General features: G+C 35.3%; 1 protein-coding gene across 1 annotated transcript; it reads right to left on the bottom strand.

Moving 5' to 3' along the window:
• Nucleotides 1-8,786: 8,786 nt before the first annotated feature.
• LOC149845019 (putative aquaporin PIP1-2) lies at nucleotides 8,787-14,496 on the bottom strand. The gene is made up of 4 exons (XM_089995450.1): nucleotides 14,029-14,496; nucleotides 13,286-13,581; nucleotides 10,971-11,111; nucleotides 8,787-9,097 (listed from the first exon to the last, which is right to left on the bottom strand). Exons 1-4 carry the CDS (start codon nucleotides 14,357-14,359, stop codon nucleotides 9,002-9,004), a joined length of 864 nt encoding a protein of 287 aa, XP_089851576.1. The 5' UTR covers nucleotides 14,360-14,496; the 3' UTR covers nucleotides 8,787-9,001.
• Nucleotides 14,497-17,645: the final 3,149 nt, after the last annotated feature.

Here is a 17,645-nt window from a genome sequence, read left to right as displayed (position 1 = left end):
CATGTTATTTAATTTATTAGATGTAACACTTTGTTGTTCACACACTCACTTAGTTGTTGATATTTAGGGTTGCTCTGTTGGCGTTCGGAGATCATGCTGAGCATGATTTTAATGTATGAATATGGAAGTGTTCTTATTTTTGGAGTACGGAGTTCATGCTAGGCATGGTAGTAGTTAGTGAAATATTAAAGTGTGTTTGCTGCAGGTACATGTTTGCCATTTGTTTGATATGAATGATTACGATGTATTGCAATGTTTGATGTAATTGTATCCATGCTTGCATGTAGTTACTTTCAATTTGATTATAGCTTCCATGTGAAATTGTATAATGAAAGCATGCTTCAAATGATTGTATCGTGTCATTAATAGTTTTCACATGAAAATATTAAGTTATCAATGCATGCATCAAAATTCTTGTTATTGTATGACATCATGTATTGCATGATAAATTTGATATTTTCTTCATCGTAGGATTCTGATTGTTCTCTTTTAATTCGTTAGGTTATTATTCGTAACATCATAAGAAAATGACTGCAAATCGTGAATGGATGTACCGTAGGTTAGTGGACAATGAGTTATCACATGAATTTATGGATGGTGTTGAAAGTTTTATTGAATTTGCAACGACAAGTGTCAGTACAGTGGATCTCACAGATCAGATTAGGTGTCTCTGCAAGATTTGTAAGAATAATCGATTTGTAGAACCTCATGGCGTTAGACATTACCTATACAGGAAGGGTTTTGTGAGTGATTATCAGAACTGGACGTTTCATGGAGAAGAATTTAGAAACAATTTTGATGCACGGGTGAATGTGGTGCACGATAATCCATATATGGATTTGATATTTGATGTCGCATGAACAAAACGGGGTTCTGCTATGAGTTCTAGTGATGTAAAAACTGTCGTAGATGAAGAATCACCAAACGATGTAGCTAATAGATTTTATTATTTACTTAGAGATGCTGATGAGCCACTTTGGAATGGTTGCGAGAGTCACACTATCTTGTCTGCAGTTCTTCAACTAATGAATTTGAAGTCTGAGTATAATTTGAGTCAATCATGTTTTGACTATTTGTGCATGATTGTGAAGAGTATGTTGCCCAAAGATGAGAAATTGCCACAAATATTCTATTGTGCGAAAGTTATGATCAACGCTCAAGGTATGAGTTACAAAAAGATTGATGCTTGTCCAAATCACTGCATGTTGTATTTCAAGGAGCAGAAAAACAACATATCATGCCCGTCATGTGGGCATCCTCGGTTCAAGCCAAAGACAAGAGGCAATGGTAGCATGAAATCAAAGGAAGTTTCATACAAGTCGCTCCACTACTTTCATATCACTTCTAGATTGCAACGATTGTATATGTCTTCAAGGATAGCTAAACACATGAGATGACATGCAAATAAAGTTCGACACGATGAAAATAAGATCACGCATCCTGTTGACGCTGAAGCTTGGAAGCACTTTGATCGTACTCATCAGAACTTTGCAATGAAAGTGTGAAATGTTAGACTCGGTCTATGTACAGATGAATTTAATCCGTTTGGGGGTAGATCAACTCCATACTCATGTTGTTCAATATTTGTAACTCCATACAACTTTCCATCAAGCTTGTGTATGAAATGTCTAAATTTTTTCTTGTCTCTGTTGATCTTTGGTCCGACCTCACCTGACCAAAATCTTGATGTATATTTAAGGTCATTGATTGATGAACTAAAAGTACTATGGGATGACGGTGTTACCACGTATGATGCCCACAAAAAACAAAATTTCAACATGAAGGCCGTTGTTTTATGGACAATCAGTGACTTCCCTGCATATGGTATGCTATCTGGTTGGAGCACACATGGGAGGTTGGAATGTCCGTACAGCATGGAGGATTTCAAAGCTTTTAGATTGACACATGGAAGGAAACCTTGCTGGTTTGAGTGCCATTGTCGATTTCTACCTAGCGACCATCCGTTTCGACGACAAAAGAATGCGTTTAAAGTAGGCACAACTGAAATAGAAGGTTCATTCTCAAGATTGTCTGACATAGAGATTCTAAGAAGATTGTGATACTTTCCAGATGTATTCACAGATGCCCGCAGTCCTACACCCTTCCGTGGATTTGGGAAGGATCACAATTGGACGAAGAAATCTATTTTTTGGGAACTACCGTATTGGCCGACCCTATTGATACGACATAATTTGGATGTGATGCATGTGGATAAAAATGTGTTTGATAATGTGTTCAATACAATAATGAATGTTAAAGGGAAAACGAAGGATAATCCGAAGACCCGTATGGATTTAAAAGTAATATGTAAAAGACCAGAATTGGAACTCAAAGAGTATAATGGCAAAGTACTGAAATCAAAGGCAAAGTACATGCTTGGACCTGATCAAATAAAACATGTATGTCAATGGTTGAGACAATTGAGATTTTCAGATGGATATGTCTCTAACATTGCTCGGGTTGTGAAGATTGACGATGGACAGTTATATGGGTTGAAAAGCCATGATTGTCATATCTTTATGCAACGATTGATACCCCTAGCATTCCATGATATGTTAGACAAACCTATATGGATGGTATTGTCTGAGTTGAATGAATTTTTCAGAACATTGTGCGCATCGGAGGTCGTAGTATCAGATGTAAAGAATCTCGAGGACTCTATCATCACCATTGTTTGTCTGTTAGAAAAGATATTTTCACCAACATTTTTCAATGTTATGGAACATTTGATCATACATTTGCCATATGAACTAAGGGTTGGTGGCCCTGTGCAATATCGATGGATGTACCCATTTGAAAGGTATATGTTTTTTTTATATTTGTCTCTTTAATGACAAATATTTAAAATTTGAAATGTATATTTTTGCCAGATGCATGTTCGACCTCAAAAAAAAGGTTCGTAATAAAGCAAGAGTAGAAGACTCTATTTGTGAGGCGTACACTTTAGAAGAGATTTCAAATTTCTCATCTATGTACTTCAAACCTCATATTCCAACACGTTACACATGCCCGCCCCGTAACGATGATGGAGAACAAGTAATTGTAGCTGACAAGCTGTCGATATTTCAACCACTTGGGCATGCATTTGGTAGTTGTCAATCAACGCTCTTGACAGATCGAGAGCAAGACACAACACACATCTATATTCTTTTTAATTGCTCAGCGATCGACCCATACATCAAGTAAGTATATGTAGATGCAACACAATTATAAATTCTTTTATGTTCTATACATGGATACATGACTCTGTAATATAAGTATTTGTGGTTTGCAGACGATTTGATCTGGAGTTGCAAAGAAAAGTTTCACATCTCATTGATGCAGAAGTACAAAAAGAACGTGAAACTAAGTTTGTGGAGTGGTTGAAATAGTTGGTAAAAAAGCTAACATAAATTTTGTACTTGTAAACAACACTAAGTTACTTAATTGGTCGTGATCACAATCATTGTTTATGTCTGTGCGTAGGTCCGCCATGGTGATGTTAAAGATCAAGGAATATGTGATTTAGAAAATGGTCCTACCAAAGTTGTGCAATGCTACAACGGGTATATCGTAAATGGCTATCGATTTCATACAAAAGATTACGGTATAAACAAATCAACGATGAATAGTGGCATGTGTGTCAAGGGTAGCAGCTACGGTAAAAATGAACATGATTACTACGGTGTTATAGAGAAAATAATGGAGTTGACTTATTTAGGCATAAATAACTGGGTAACTTTATTCAAGTGTCATTGGTTTGATCCAACTGCAACAAGACTCGACAAAGCTTCAGGCATTGTGGAGGTGAATCATAAATCCAGGTTCGGAACATATGAACCATTCATATTAGCCTCGCAAGCTCAACAAGTTTATTATACTTTATATCCGAGTATAAAAAAGTCAGATAGAAATGAATGGTGGGCAGTTTGCAAGGTGAAGTCCAAACTATACCTTGAGTATGATTAGTTACATGAAGATAAGTTAGCTGAAGACAACGATTACTATCAATCAGATGATATCTATGACTTCGCTTATAGTCACGATGTTGCGCATGATATGCATGTCATATCTCCATTGGCCGCTAAAACATTCATAGAAGAATGTGATCCAAATGATATACCAAGTGGATGGGTAAATAATGAAGAAGAAGAAGAAGAAGAAGAAGAAGAAGAAGAAAGTCAAACAAGTGACGAGGAAGAATTCTCAAGCTAGTGAGCAAAATCTTGTAATACAAACCCCTATTTAAATGCATTGCAATACTTGATGTGAATGATTTGAATTATTTGAATGTATTGTAATACTTGATGCGAATGAATAAGTTGTATTGCAATACTTGATGTGAATGATTTGAATTATTTGAATGTATTGTAATACTTGATACAAATGATTTGAATGCATTGCAATGAATGATGTGAATGATTAGAATTATTGTAATACTTTGTAATACTTGATGCGAATGAATGAATTGTATTGCAATACTTGATGTGAATGATTTGAATTATTTGAATGTATTGTAATACTTGATACGAATAATTTGAATGTATTTTAATACTTGATGTAAATGATTTGAATTATTTGAATGTATTGTAATACTTGATGCGAATGAATGAGTTCTATTATAATACTTAATGTGAATTATTTGAATTATTTGAATGTATTGTAATACTTGATACGAATGATTTGAATGCATTGCAATGAATGATGTAAATGATTTGAATTATTTGAATGTATTGTAATACTTGATACGAATGATTCGAATGCATTGCAATACTTGATGTGAATGATTTGAATGTATTGTAATACTTGATACGAATGATTTGAATGCATTGCAATACTTGATGTGAATGATTTGAATTATTTGAATGCATTGTAATACTTGATGTGAATGAATGAGTTGTATTGCAATACTTGATGTGAATGATTTGAATTATTTGAATGTATTGTAATACTTGATGTGAATGATTTGAATGCATTGCAGTACCTGATATGAATGATTTGAATGTATTGTAATACTTGTTGTGAATCATTTGAATGTATTACAATACTTGATGCGAATGATTTGAATTATTGTAATACTTGATCTGAATGACTTGAATGTATTGTAATACTTGATGCGAATTATTTGAATGTATTGTATGACATATGTTATTTGTTAGAATATGGTTCGTGGAGGTTACAGTGGTCGCTCATCCAGTAGTAGCCAGACCCAACTTTCATCTTCACGGGCTCCTGTGATAGGTATATCATTTAACTAATTGGATGCTTGATTAGTTCAAATGCGCATTCTGAGAATTTCTAACATATTTTTTTACAGATGATGTTTCGCCTGTACACGACCCACCTACACCAGTTGATCACACAAGTAAGGAGCCAACACAGGAAGCACAGTCTTCTTAGTCTGGCACAAGAAGACTCATTCAAATAGTGTATATCGATAATCGACCGTAAGTATTTCGTTTTCAATTATTGCATATCTTATAAATATTTTATATTGATATTTACTGTGTACCAATTCATGTGCAGCACAAGGTTTGATCCATAAGAAGTAGTACGCGAGATTAAGAATTCACTTCTTCAACATCTACCAAGACCGATTGCTCAATGAAAAGAGTATCCAAAGGAGGTGTTAGACAGTTTGTGGTCCTCATTCACGGTATATAGTTGTTTTTCATAGTTAATGTGTTTCATATTTAATTTTTTATAGTCATGTCTACTAACTTTCTGAAAATATTTGTAGGCTTTGAATCGCTTTGCGACTACGGTGAAAGAAAATGATGCAAGGAAGATGTAGCAGAAGGTGGCTGCCAATCGATTTGCAGACATGCTGCACAATATGAAGACTGCAGCAAAAAAAGCATCTGGCGGAATAGATGATCTACTACAATGGAAGGGCCACAGCCCTATTACTATCAGGAGAGATTATTGGGATGAAATGTGCGATAAGTGGGCTGGAGATGCATTTCAAAATCGCTCTGCGAAAGCTGCACAAAATCGAGCGAAAATGCCTGAAACCCATCTACACACAGGTGAATCTAAGACATTTGGGAGCCACTTGGAGAAAATGGTAACTCATCAATATATAATATTAATTTTATAAGTATTGTTGCAAACTTGTTAACTAAATCTTTTATCATTTAACTTCGCAGGAAGCAGAAAAAGGAGGCATTGTACCATATAAGGATGTGTTTGTTGAAACACATAAATGGAAGACCACAGGAGACTTCGTATCAGAGAAGGCGAGAACGACAACGATATGTATTTATTCTATTAATAATCATTGTAATATGCAAGTTATCATAATGTTATCATTAATTATTAATGCATATTTTAAACATTATTTTGTAGGAGGCATATGAGCAACAGATGGTAGAGCGATATGGCGATGACGCTACTCAACATCCATCATTTGATCCTGCAGCATGGGTGATTGCAGCAGGTGAACCCAAAAAAGGTCGCATGTTCGGGTCTGAGAGTAATATGAACACTTCACTTGTTATTGTTTCTTCTAGTTACAGCTCATAGACTTCTTTCGCCGACATAAGCTCCAAGCAGCAGACTATTCTTTCTGATGAAGATGTACACCAGATCGTTAAGGACACACTGCATGACTACTTTCATGACACCGTCGCCGACGTTTTCCGAGATGAGTTCAAAAGTTTTTTGCTGAACAGGGGATCTTCGATTGCAGGTCCCTCTCAGGTATAATCACATATTTAGTTTTTTGACTGCCTTAGAACACATATGAGCATAATCGAATCACATATATAACTTTTTGCCTACCTTAGAGCACATATGAGCATGATAGAATCACATATAGAGTTTTTTGCCTGCCTTAGAGCACATATGAGCATGTTATAATCACATATAAAGTTTTTTGCCTGCCTTAGAGCACATATGAGCATGATAGAATCACATATAAAGTTTTTTTGACTGCCTTAGAACACATATGAGCATGCTATAATCACATATTCAGTTTTTTGACTGCCTTAGAACACATATGAGCATGTTATAATCACATATTCAGTTTTTTGACTACTTTAAAACACATATGAGCATGCCAAAATCACATATAAAGTTTTTTTACTGCTTTAGAACATATATCATTCATGATAGAATCACATATAAAGTTTTTTGCTTTGCCTGCCTTAGAGCACATATGAGCATGATAGAATCACATATAGAGTTTTTCTGACTGCCTTAGAACACATATGAGCATGCTATAATCACATATTCAATTTTTTGACTGCCTTAGCACACATATGAGCATGATCGAATCACATATATAACTTTTTGCCTGCCTTAGAGCACATATGAGCATTGTAGAATCACATATAGAGTTTTTCTAGCTGCCTTAGAACGCATATGAGCATGATATAATCGCATATAAAGTTTTTTTACTGCCTTAAAACACATATCATTCATGATAGAATCACATATAGAGTTTTTTTCCTGCCTTAGAGCACATATGAGCATGATAGAATCACATATAAAGTTTTTTTACTGCCTTAGAACACATATGAGTACATGATAGAATCACATATAGTGTATAATTTATTTCATAATATTTTGTTTATCAATACTGACTGTTCTTTTCTTGTGTAGGCTGCTAGCGATAATCAGCGTAGCGGAGCTGAAGGGACAGATCAAGGCAATGAACAAGAAGACGCACAAAATCTTGGCGATGATTAGAGAACTGTGTTGAAGAAGTTCTATTTTTTTTTGAAATTATAATTGTTGAATTGTAAATAATTAAACTTGTTAATTTTAAGGTGGAACGATTAATTGTTATAGATTCTTTTTATATGAAATTTTATGTGTACTTTGTTTTTATTTACAGAAAATATAAATTGTACAAGAAATATAAACTGTACTGTTCTCGATATTTAATTTTCAAATAATTTTTTTTTATTTTTTTTCGTGTTTGCAATGGATTAGCGATGGATTATTCCGTCACTATGCATATAAATCTAGTGACAGCTTAGCGACAGATGTAAATCCGTCGCCAACTGAGGTCGCTGTTTAGTACCGGCGGATTGGCGACGAAATACGTCGTTCGTTATTCCGTCGCACCTTCCGTCGCCAGTTAGCGTCAAAAAATTCGCGACATAAGCTTTCCGTTGCCTCGTTGTCGCTAATCCATCGCTAAGCCGATTAGCGATGGAATGTGGTCGGCGCTAATCCACTGCTTTGTTGTGGTGATTGTTATATTTGTTCCCTGAAACACAGTATGACGTTACGTAGAATTGTATTGCATGTGTTTTAAAAGATCTATGTTTATGCATATTGTGAACGCATGCATTCTTATTGTGTTTTTACTCAGGCTTGATGAGTCTAACCCCTTCTAATTTTAACATTTTTAGGTGATGAAGTATAATTAGACTACTATGGTTAAACCATGTTTTGACATGCTATGGGGGTTGGGGTTTCGCAAGACTCTGAGTTTAGTTTATTGGTTTTGAAACTGGACCATCATGATAACTTTATTTAATTCAATGCGAATGAATGATAATTTTTAAATTTTATAAAATTTACTATAATAGATGGTGTTTGGTATTGTAACTACAACATTCTTGATTTCTTGTTTCTGCAATTGATTTTTTTTTTTTTAAAAGTATTGTAAAATTTGAGTTTACAAATCGATGGCGTTACACTATCAGGAATCTCAATCCATGACATGAGCCTTGATTCGATCCAGATATTGGCTGCCCTCGATTAAATCCCATCATGTGCTGCTAGCTCACACATAGTGCTACTGAGAGAGAGAGAGAGAGAGAGAGAGAGAGAGAGAGAGAGAGAGAGAGAGAGAAGCATCCAAATTCTTCTTTGATAGAGGAAGGAGAAGAAAAGAAAAAATCATCCCCATCTGACGGTAACTAACATAATACGATTTACACACCACTAGAGAAACACCACACTAAATAAACCACACACCAAATGCATACAACCAAGACAAGATTAAAAAGGAACTACACATCATGGCCGTCAGTAGTGCTGGTAGGATCAGTAAATGTAGGTAGGCCTAGGCCCTGGCCTTGAATGGAATTGCTCTGATGATCATCTGGTGGTACAGCGCAGCAAGAGCAGCTCCAACGAAGGGGCCCACCCAAAAGATCCACTGAAAATGGATAAATACCAATTTTAGCCAAAGGCAACCAAACAATCATCACCAGAATAAAGAATTTTCGTTAATCATTTTGATAAATGCTTCTTGATGGCAAATTTATCTATTTCCATTCTATTTTAGCCAACAAAAAGATTGGTTTTTGTAAATAACGATATCATCATAAATTGTTTTATACAAGCCCTAGTTTCCAACAGTATCATGGTTACCGCAACTAGCATTGGCTTTCATTATTTAAGTTGTTTCTTGTTTTTTTTTCAAACTCATAGTTATTTATTATCTCCATTAAAAGTTTATCATAATCCATTATCATCACAAACAATTGCTTATTTTTCATTTACACAACAGCAGAATACTCTAATGGCACTAGCTTGATGATGGTAATGATAATTATGGTGTCGTCATCATCATCCTAGTACTTGCAGAATTATGGCCATAAGACAATATTTGTGTGGCACGGATGAATGAAAAAGCAGGCACCCATCAAAATATGGGTCTGCGACTTTAGAGAGGGACAGTCCACATGATGGGCTTACAGAGGTTGCATGTGCACATTGTCATCCCAAGCATTGTCAGACTAAAAAGAATTATGGATGACAGGGGGGTTTCTCAATAATTTACTGGGTGGGTCATTTTTTTTCTGCAGCAATACCGTGGCCGTTCATCTACTTGTAACAGATGGAACGACTTTAGTACTGCTGCTGCTGCAAACAGCTGAGAAGCATAAAAAAGGAAGTCCTTTTTTCTTTGCATGAACATCCTAACTCTAATCATTATATGCAAATACTGTCATTATTTTAGGTTCATCCTTTATGCATAGCAGCACATGCACTGAACCTTATCCCTTCATGGTACTGCGGTCATGTTCACAGTTCTGCAATATCTCTTGTTCATGTGATGAATTCATGATGATGGACTATAAAGAATAAAGTAAAAAGAATTATGGATGACAGGGGGGTTTCTCAATAATTCACTGTGTGGGTCATTCCTTTTCTGCAGCAATACCGTGGCCGTTCATCTACTTGTAACAGATGGAACAACTTTAGTACTGCTGCTGCAAACAGCTGAGAAGCATAAAAATGGAAGTCCTTTTTTCTTTGCATGAACATCCTAACTCTAATCATTATATGCAAATACTGTCATTATTGTAGGTTCATCCTTTATGCATAGCAGCACATGCACTGAACCATATCCCTTCATGGTACTGCAGTCATGTTCACATGCACTGAACCAGCACATGCACTGAACCATGCATGAACATCCTATCTCTTGTTCATTTGATGAATTCATGATGATGGAGTATAAAGAATGAAGTGATTTGTTTTTATGCTTGTATATTATCATCATTCCAAGTTTAATTACAAGACTCATTTTTACTGTGGCCCATTAGCTGCTGATCAAGTGATCATTAACCCTTTACCCAATTAGAAATTTTCAAAATAGCCGCTAAGCTTTTAGAGTAATTAAAAAAGGCACTCAATGCCCCTGTAAATTTTTAAATAGATACCAAACTTTTGTTTGTGTAGATCAAAAAACACACTTTTGTAGAATAAGCCATGGTTACTACCAGCCATCTTGGTTGAAATCAAATAATAATACTTTTAATAATGTTCAAAGGTTAAAAGGGTTTCTTGATTTACTTGAGATGCTTACGCTGATCATCAAACCAGTTAAACATAAAGAAGATTAATTAATAGATCTTTAAAAGTTGCATTTGAAATTTTACTCTAAATTTAGTGTGAAATTCATGTGTGGCTTTTCTTGTTAACCATAACCAAACAACTTGGGTATAAATTTGAATATTTTTTAAATGCAGGTCTATTTTTGAATTATGCTAAAACTTGGTGCATTTTTTTCTTTTACTTACATGGTCCTTCCAAGCATGTTCTTGATTGTAGATGATTGCAGCTCCAAGGCTTCTAGCAGGGTTGATGCCAGTTCCAGTGATAGGAATGGTGGCAAGGTGAACAAGGAAAACTGCAAATCCAATAGGCAGGGGAGCTAAAATCTGCGTAAAAAAATCATGGAAATGTGTCATGGGTGGTTGGAAGCATAAGATTTATGCATCATAAAGCAACGGGCACGCAAAAAAGGCAAACGGTTATACTTCCATTCAGCAGATCATGTAAGTTCAGGCAATAGTTGCCTATTAACTAGCTTTTTTTGTTGAAAAAATAAGATTCAAGGGTTGATTCTTATTAAATGGACCATGCTGAATCCATCTATAGGGTCGGATTTGATCAAAACAACTTGCATCATAAGATTTAAGAGGATGACATAGGGGATGAGTGGAACCAGACTGCATGAGGACAGTTTCCTGTCAGCTTGGATCTTATGGCAAAGGATGCACACTCCATGTATCGAACTTACCTATAAACTAGTTAATACACTTGAATTACAAAATGCTGACAAAGCTATCATCTACTACACATGACTTCCAAGCAGTTATATTTGCCTCAACTGCCTATGAGATGATTAGTTTTGTCTTTTAACAACAAATAGCCTACCCTGAGTTCTTTGACTAATGATTAAAAAGTTATAAGCATTTGTGGCTATCTGGTTTGACCAAAGCATATCAATTGAATGATCCGGCAATAACCAGAAAGTAAGGTAGTTGCATGTAATTAAACGATAAGTCCAGCAGTTGCCTGTTGTTTACTGTAATTACTAATGTGGAGAGATATGATGCTGGTGCCAGGTAAACACTAACAGTCAATCGGCAAAAGAAATAAAGTAAAATAAAGCATCCACACTAAAGCAATAAAACAAAAAATTTAGGGACCACAAGTTTTTTACCTAAAGGTCAAAGAAATGAGTCAAATCAAAATAAAAATATTAACGAATATATCACTTCACAAATTAAAAAAACATGAAAAATCTAAAGGCAATTTTTGAAGAAGATTGCGTCTAGGGCCCTTTGCTGTAATATTCCAAGATAAAACTCAATGTGGGTTGCTCTTTTTTTATATTAGCAAATAAGAAGATAAGGTTATAAAAAAAAATTTACTAGACAGCTGTCAAACCAAGTGAAACCCAAAACATTCATCAAAGTTTTGAACAATAACAAAGTACAAGGAAAATATAGGAGCCTTGAAGACATTAACTGCTATCACACTCTGGTAACTGTATCCAGATATATGGACTTTATATCTGTTTAGATATAGTCACTATTCATGGGGGTCACGTGAACATAGGGAATTTTTGGGACTTTGGGATGCTTAACAAGGGGCTCCAAAAAAGAATATAGCAACCAAACAGGAATAAAGTTCAAAAGAATACACGCCATGTTTGTAGAGTTCAATAAAATATATAGCCTGTTTGGAATCCAGGAACTGGGATAAGAGTTAATGTTGGTCAAACTACAACCTGGTGGCTGTTTGGAAACTGGTAGCTGAGATGGGAGTTAATGCATTTGGGATGGAAAGTGACATTGTATTTACACTAAAGCATGGAATTGACAGCTACCACCACTAGGAGGTGGTAGCTACCAAATTCAGAATTTGGCAGCTGCCACTTCCCATCCAAGTAAAATAAGCAACACCCATGGAACATAATATCCACCAAACAGGAACTCCATAAAATGTTAAGAAGAAGAAGAAAGTTCAAGTAGAAAATAATTTATAGGACAATAATGTCCTATAAAATAAGCAAAAATATTGTTAGTAAAGTCAAATGAACCTTTAGGTTCTACCTTCCACTAACAATAAAAGATGAGAAAGAGAGGTGGTAGCTGTCAATTCCAGGATTTGGCAGCTGCCACTTCCCATCCAAGTAAAATAAGCAACACCCATGGAACATGATATCCACCAAACGGGAACTCCATAAAAGGTTAAGAAGAAGAAAGTTCCAGTAGAAAATAATGTATAGGATAATAATGTCCTATAAAATAAGAAAATTATTGTTAGTAAAGTCTAATGAACCTTCAGGTTCTACCTTCTACTAACAATAAAAGATGAGAAAGAACACAAGTAACCAACAAAACCTTCAGTAAGCGAATTAGAAAAATAACAAAAAACAATGGAAAAAAGAGAAGAAGGAGATAAAAGAAAGAGGACCCATTTAGTAAAACAAACACACACACAAACACACAAGCCCACCCCCAAATTCTTCCCTAGAAGAGCTACAAAACAAATACAAAAATTCAATAATGTGTTCGGTGGTTTCAAGACATTAAAAGCTTACTGGGACATGAGAATCTCTGGCATTTCTCTTGGCATCAGTAGCAGAGAAAACAGTGTAGACCAGAACAAATGTGCCAATGATCTCTGCCCCAAGACCATCACCCTTGGTGTAACCAGGGTTAACAAAGTTTGCACCACCACCCAACAGCTTGTACTGGTGCTTCTCAAGGCCCCTCACCACCCCAGCGCCACAGATTGCCCCAGCGCACTGCATGATCATGTAGAAGAGAGCCCTTGTGAGGGACAGCTTCCTGGCAAGCAGCAGCCCAAAAGTCACAGCAGGGTTGATGTGACCACCTACATAAACAAAATAAACAAGGGTTAACCACAAGCACTCAAAGATAGCAGATAAACGGATGTACATGTTACGAAAAAAAATGAAGCAAAAACAGAAAAGACCAGGCTCATTTTGAAAAATGAACATCTTTGATCAGAATTTATGATCGTATGGTCATCTGTCGTATTCAACTAAGAAATATTAACCAAGTAATATATATATATATATATATATATATATATATATATATATATATATATATATATATATATATATATATATATATATATATATATATATATATATATATATATATATAAGCGAGCGAGCGAGCGAGCGAGAGAGAGAGAGAGAGAACATTGAACTGACAAATGAGACAGATCAAACAGTTTAAAACAAAATATTTGCAACAGCAATAAAGAATGTTATAGAAGACGAAAAACAGAGATGGATAAAAGGAGAGTTACCTGATATCCCTGCAGTGCAGTAGACCAAGGCAAAGATCATACCACCAAAAGCCCAGGCAATCCCTTGAATACCCACTGAAGAACAGAGCCCATTGGACCTCCTGACACCCATAACAGTGAGTATGGTGATGTACAAGAAGAGGAAGGTGGCCATGAACTCCGCAATCCCAGCTCTCCAGAAGGACCATGATTTGATCTCCTCTGGTTCAAAGAGTGGTGCTGGTGGTGGCTCCTTGTAGTCCTTGTCCCCTCCCTGTGCTGCTGTTCCAATAGGCTGCCTCTCTGAGAATTTGTTTGCCCCAAGTTTCACATCTTCCTCCTTCCCCTCCATTCTTCCTACTCCTTTCTCACTTCTCTCTCTCAAAAGCGAGAAAAACAACAGATGGGTTGTGGCTAGTGAAGCCTGTCAAAGGTGGTAGACTGGTTTTATAGAGAACAGTTATCAAAAAGAGAAGAAATAATAGGAGTGGGAAAAAAGAGGAGGTTTTTCGTTTAAAATTAATTGGGGAGTCCTGGAAAGAAGAGCAGGTGGGGACAGTACGTGGACCAGAGTCAGTGAGTTGTTAACTGTCCATTTATGCAGGCCAAATTGGGGGTAGGGTTCTGTAAATTAAACATCATAAGCTGCCCTTTTTTTGTTTCTTTTAGCTTTGTTAAACAAAAAATAAGTTTCTGATAGGATCTCTATGCTTCTCTAAATTCTTCCTTTTCCCCCATCCATTTGTTTTCCTCCATCAGTTTCTGATTCTGGCATTAGAAAAATGGCCATAATGAGCTGCTATGTACCTTTTATTTTCATTAGAATGGTGCAGTAGGTTTAATAATTGTACTGAAAAATTTAACTGAAACAGACTTGCCTGCTTTACTTGGATTCTTAAGGACAATTAGATTCAGAGTGGAAATGTTTGATATAGCTGATGATTTTGGCATTTTTTGTCTTGTGGAAAATTGTATTAACGTATTCCAATATAAGCAGCCTTCATAATTATTCCAGCTCATCAGATTGAAGTTCCACTAGATCATCAGAAACATACTTCAATTCAATACACCCATACAACTTGTTTGGTTGTACTTTTAAAAAGTATACGACGTCTTCTCATCTAATCAATCCTGCCATTCCACCTTCATAATGGGGTTGACCCATAGATGAAATAATGTGATACAACGAAAATTCGGTTAAGTATATACAAGACATTGCGCACCTTTTTGACATAGGAAACGCTTTTACCTACTCCTTTTCTGTAAATTCCATTGAAGCCCCTCTGTTCCTCATCCGAACTGTCACATGGAAGTTTAGAAAGGTGCTAGTATTCTTCCTATGTCTAGGGATCTTTTGTTGATGAAAATAAACAGAGGATTACATAATTTACAATAGCCGAATAGCGTGATGATTTGATCCATGCTATTACCACTTAAATTTAAAAGTTGTAAACTATATATAATTAGGTTTCGAAGTAAAATAAGTATAAACATTTCATCCAATCAGTGTGTGTATAAAGAACACCCATTTTAGATGGGTCTCACATGAATTACATAGAAGGTAATTCATTTCAAGAATGTACTAGGACATTTAAATTTTCCTCTCTTTTTTAGTGGGAAGTGAAATGAGTTTGAATGGTTTATAAGTGTCTTTTTGAGTGTTAATATAAGCCGTTGAAAGGTAAAACTTTAGCAAAAAAAACAACAATAAGAATTATATGCATTTACTTCATTAAACTAATGTTGTATGTATATACAGTATGATAAGTATCATTACTATAAAAATATCGATATAATATGCACATGTATCGCGATACGAGTACATATCGTAGATGTATTATATGTATCATATGATACAAGTTCGTATATGAGTGTATGTACGATACAGAGTCAACATGCTTAAAAAAATAATCAAATCGTAATTTTTCAGTTTTGAGTTTTAAAGACCTCTTGAAGGCCTGAGAAGTCATTAGATAGGTATTCAGGCACCCTAGGATTCATGAGAGTGATTTGAAAATCGATTCACAAAAATTAGATATTTATGTCAAGATAGAAATCAAGCTCCACACTCTTCCAACAAAGATAGCATCAAATGATCTAGCATGACAATAAAGTGCTTAAATAATGAGTGAAAACCGATAGAAAATCGATGAAAACTATTGTTATAATTTTTTTGTTTATGTAATATTAAAATACAAGTCTTGTGACATGTTCTTAATTACAAGATATTTTATATTTTGCATTGTTCTTGTGAGATAGTTGATGTTTGATAATGTCTTATGCAATTCATAGAGACATAAATGCTTCATATGCGATTTTTTTGTTATATTTTGTGCAATTCTTTATTGTTTCACATGTTATAATTTATTTTTTAATTTTACTATTTTTGAATTTTTCATAAACTTTTTAAAAAATTTAAATTTTTTTATTAAAAATTATAATTTTTTATGATATAATATGTAACTTATTTTAAACCTTACCGATACGGGCCATGATACAATACTTACAACCTTGCATTAAACACTAAGGCTATGAAGGTGGATTTACACTTTCAAAAGAGAAACCATATTAGGTGGATTTAAGTTTTTGCCTGTGATGAAATTGTCCCCAAACTTTCTTAGAATGATGTTTTTTTTTAACTCTAGCGTGTCCTTTGTACTCACTTTTAATGTCCAAGCCTTAAATGGCCAACAGGTTTGAAAGTGAGAAAGATGTAGGAAAAGTGATACAAGATGAAAAAAATCTGCACAAATTTTTTTACCCTTCTAAATGAGAGAGACTTTTTTCTAAGAGAGTGTTTTTAAAAAGTACACAATTTGATAGAAAACCACCACCACCACCAGAGTGTCATCTTTCATAGTGGTGAGAGATCTTGGAGAAGCTTCTGGTGGGTTTCTTGGGGGGAGACGAGAATCTGGGTGAAGGTCTGGAAGGACATGGCAACGAGGAGGAAGCACATCAGGTTGGAGATGATGCCCTTGCCCTTGAGGGAGATGCACGAGGTATCGTCATCGAAGACGATGCAATCGACCTGGAAGGCGAGGAGATGGAAGTGCATCGAGACGACACAGCAGTGGCCAAGGGCCTTGGCATCAGTGTTGTGAGAGGCGTACGCCTCAGTACTTGAAGCGTACGCCTCACAGGCGAGGCGCACACTCAAGGTACTGAGGCACACCCTCAGTACCTGAAGCGTTCTGAAATTGCTTTGAATACATAATTATCTAAAATAATTTCAAATATAACACTGTTTGGATTGCCCTCACTATGATTTCAGCTAAATGTTTGATGCGAGTTTCAATAGCATTAATAGCTCCCGATTAATTGCGTGGTGGTAAACCACTAAAAATCTTGCATTAGTATAACTAACCTAATTTTACATATACCTGTATATAAGTAAGAGATGTGCGCAAAAGTGCATTGCTGAAAAACTATAGTTTCATGATAGTTCTATTGCATGTATGCATTTGATATGTCCAAGAAAAAAATATTTATATGCATCACTAAGATATTTTTTTTGTTTATGCCGTTTTTGATGGAAACAAATTCAAGGTTATAATTTAAAAAAATTGGGAGCTATTTATTTTTCAAGTCCTTCAAAAACCTTATATTTACTAAATCAACCATCAAACAAACTCATA

The sequence above is a fragment of the Nuphar pumila genome, chromosome 2 (assembly GCF_984573655.1).
Source record: "Nuphar pumila chromosome 2, dmNupPumi1.hap1.1, whole genome shotgun sequence".
Classification (NCBI taxonomy): Eukaryota; Viridiplantae; Streptophyta; class Magnoliopsida; order Nymphaeales; family Nymphaeaceae; genus Nuphar; species Nuphar pumila.
The sequence above is the reverse complement of the archived record's forward strand: the minus strand, read 5'-3'. Positions and strand labels throughout refer to the sequence as shown.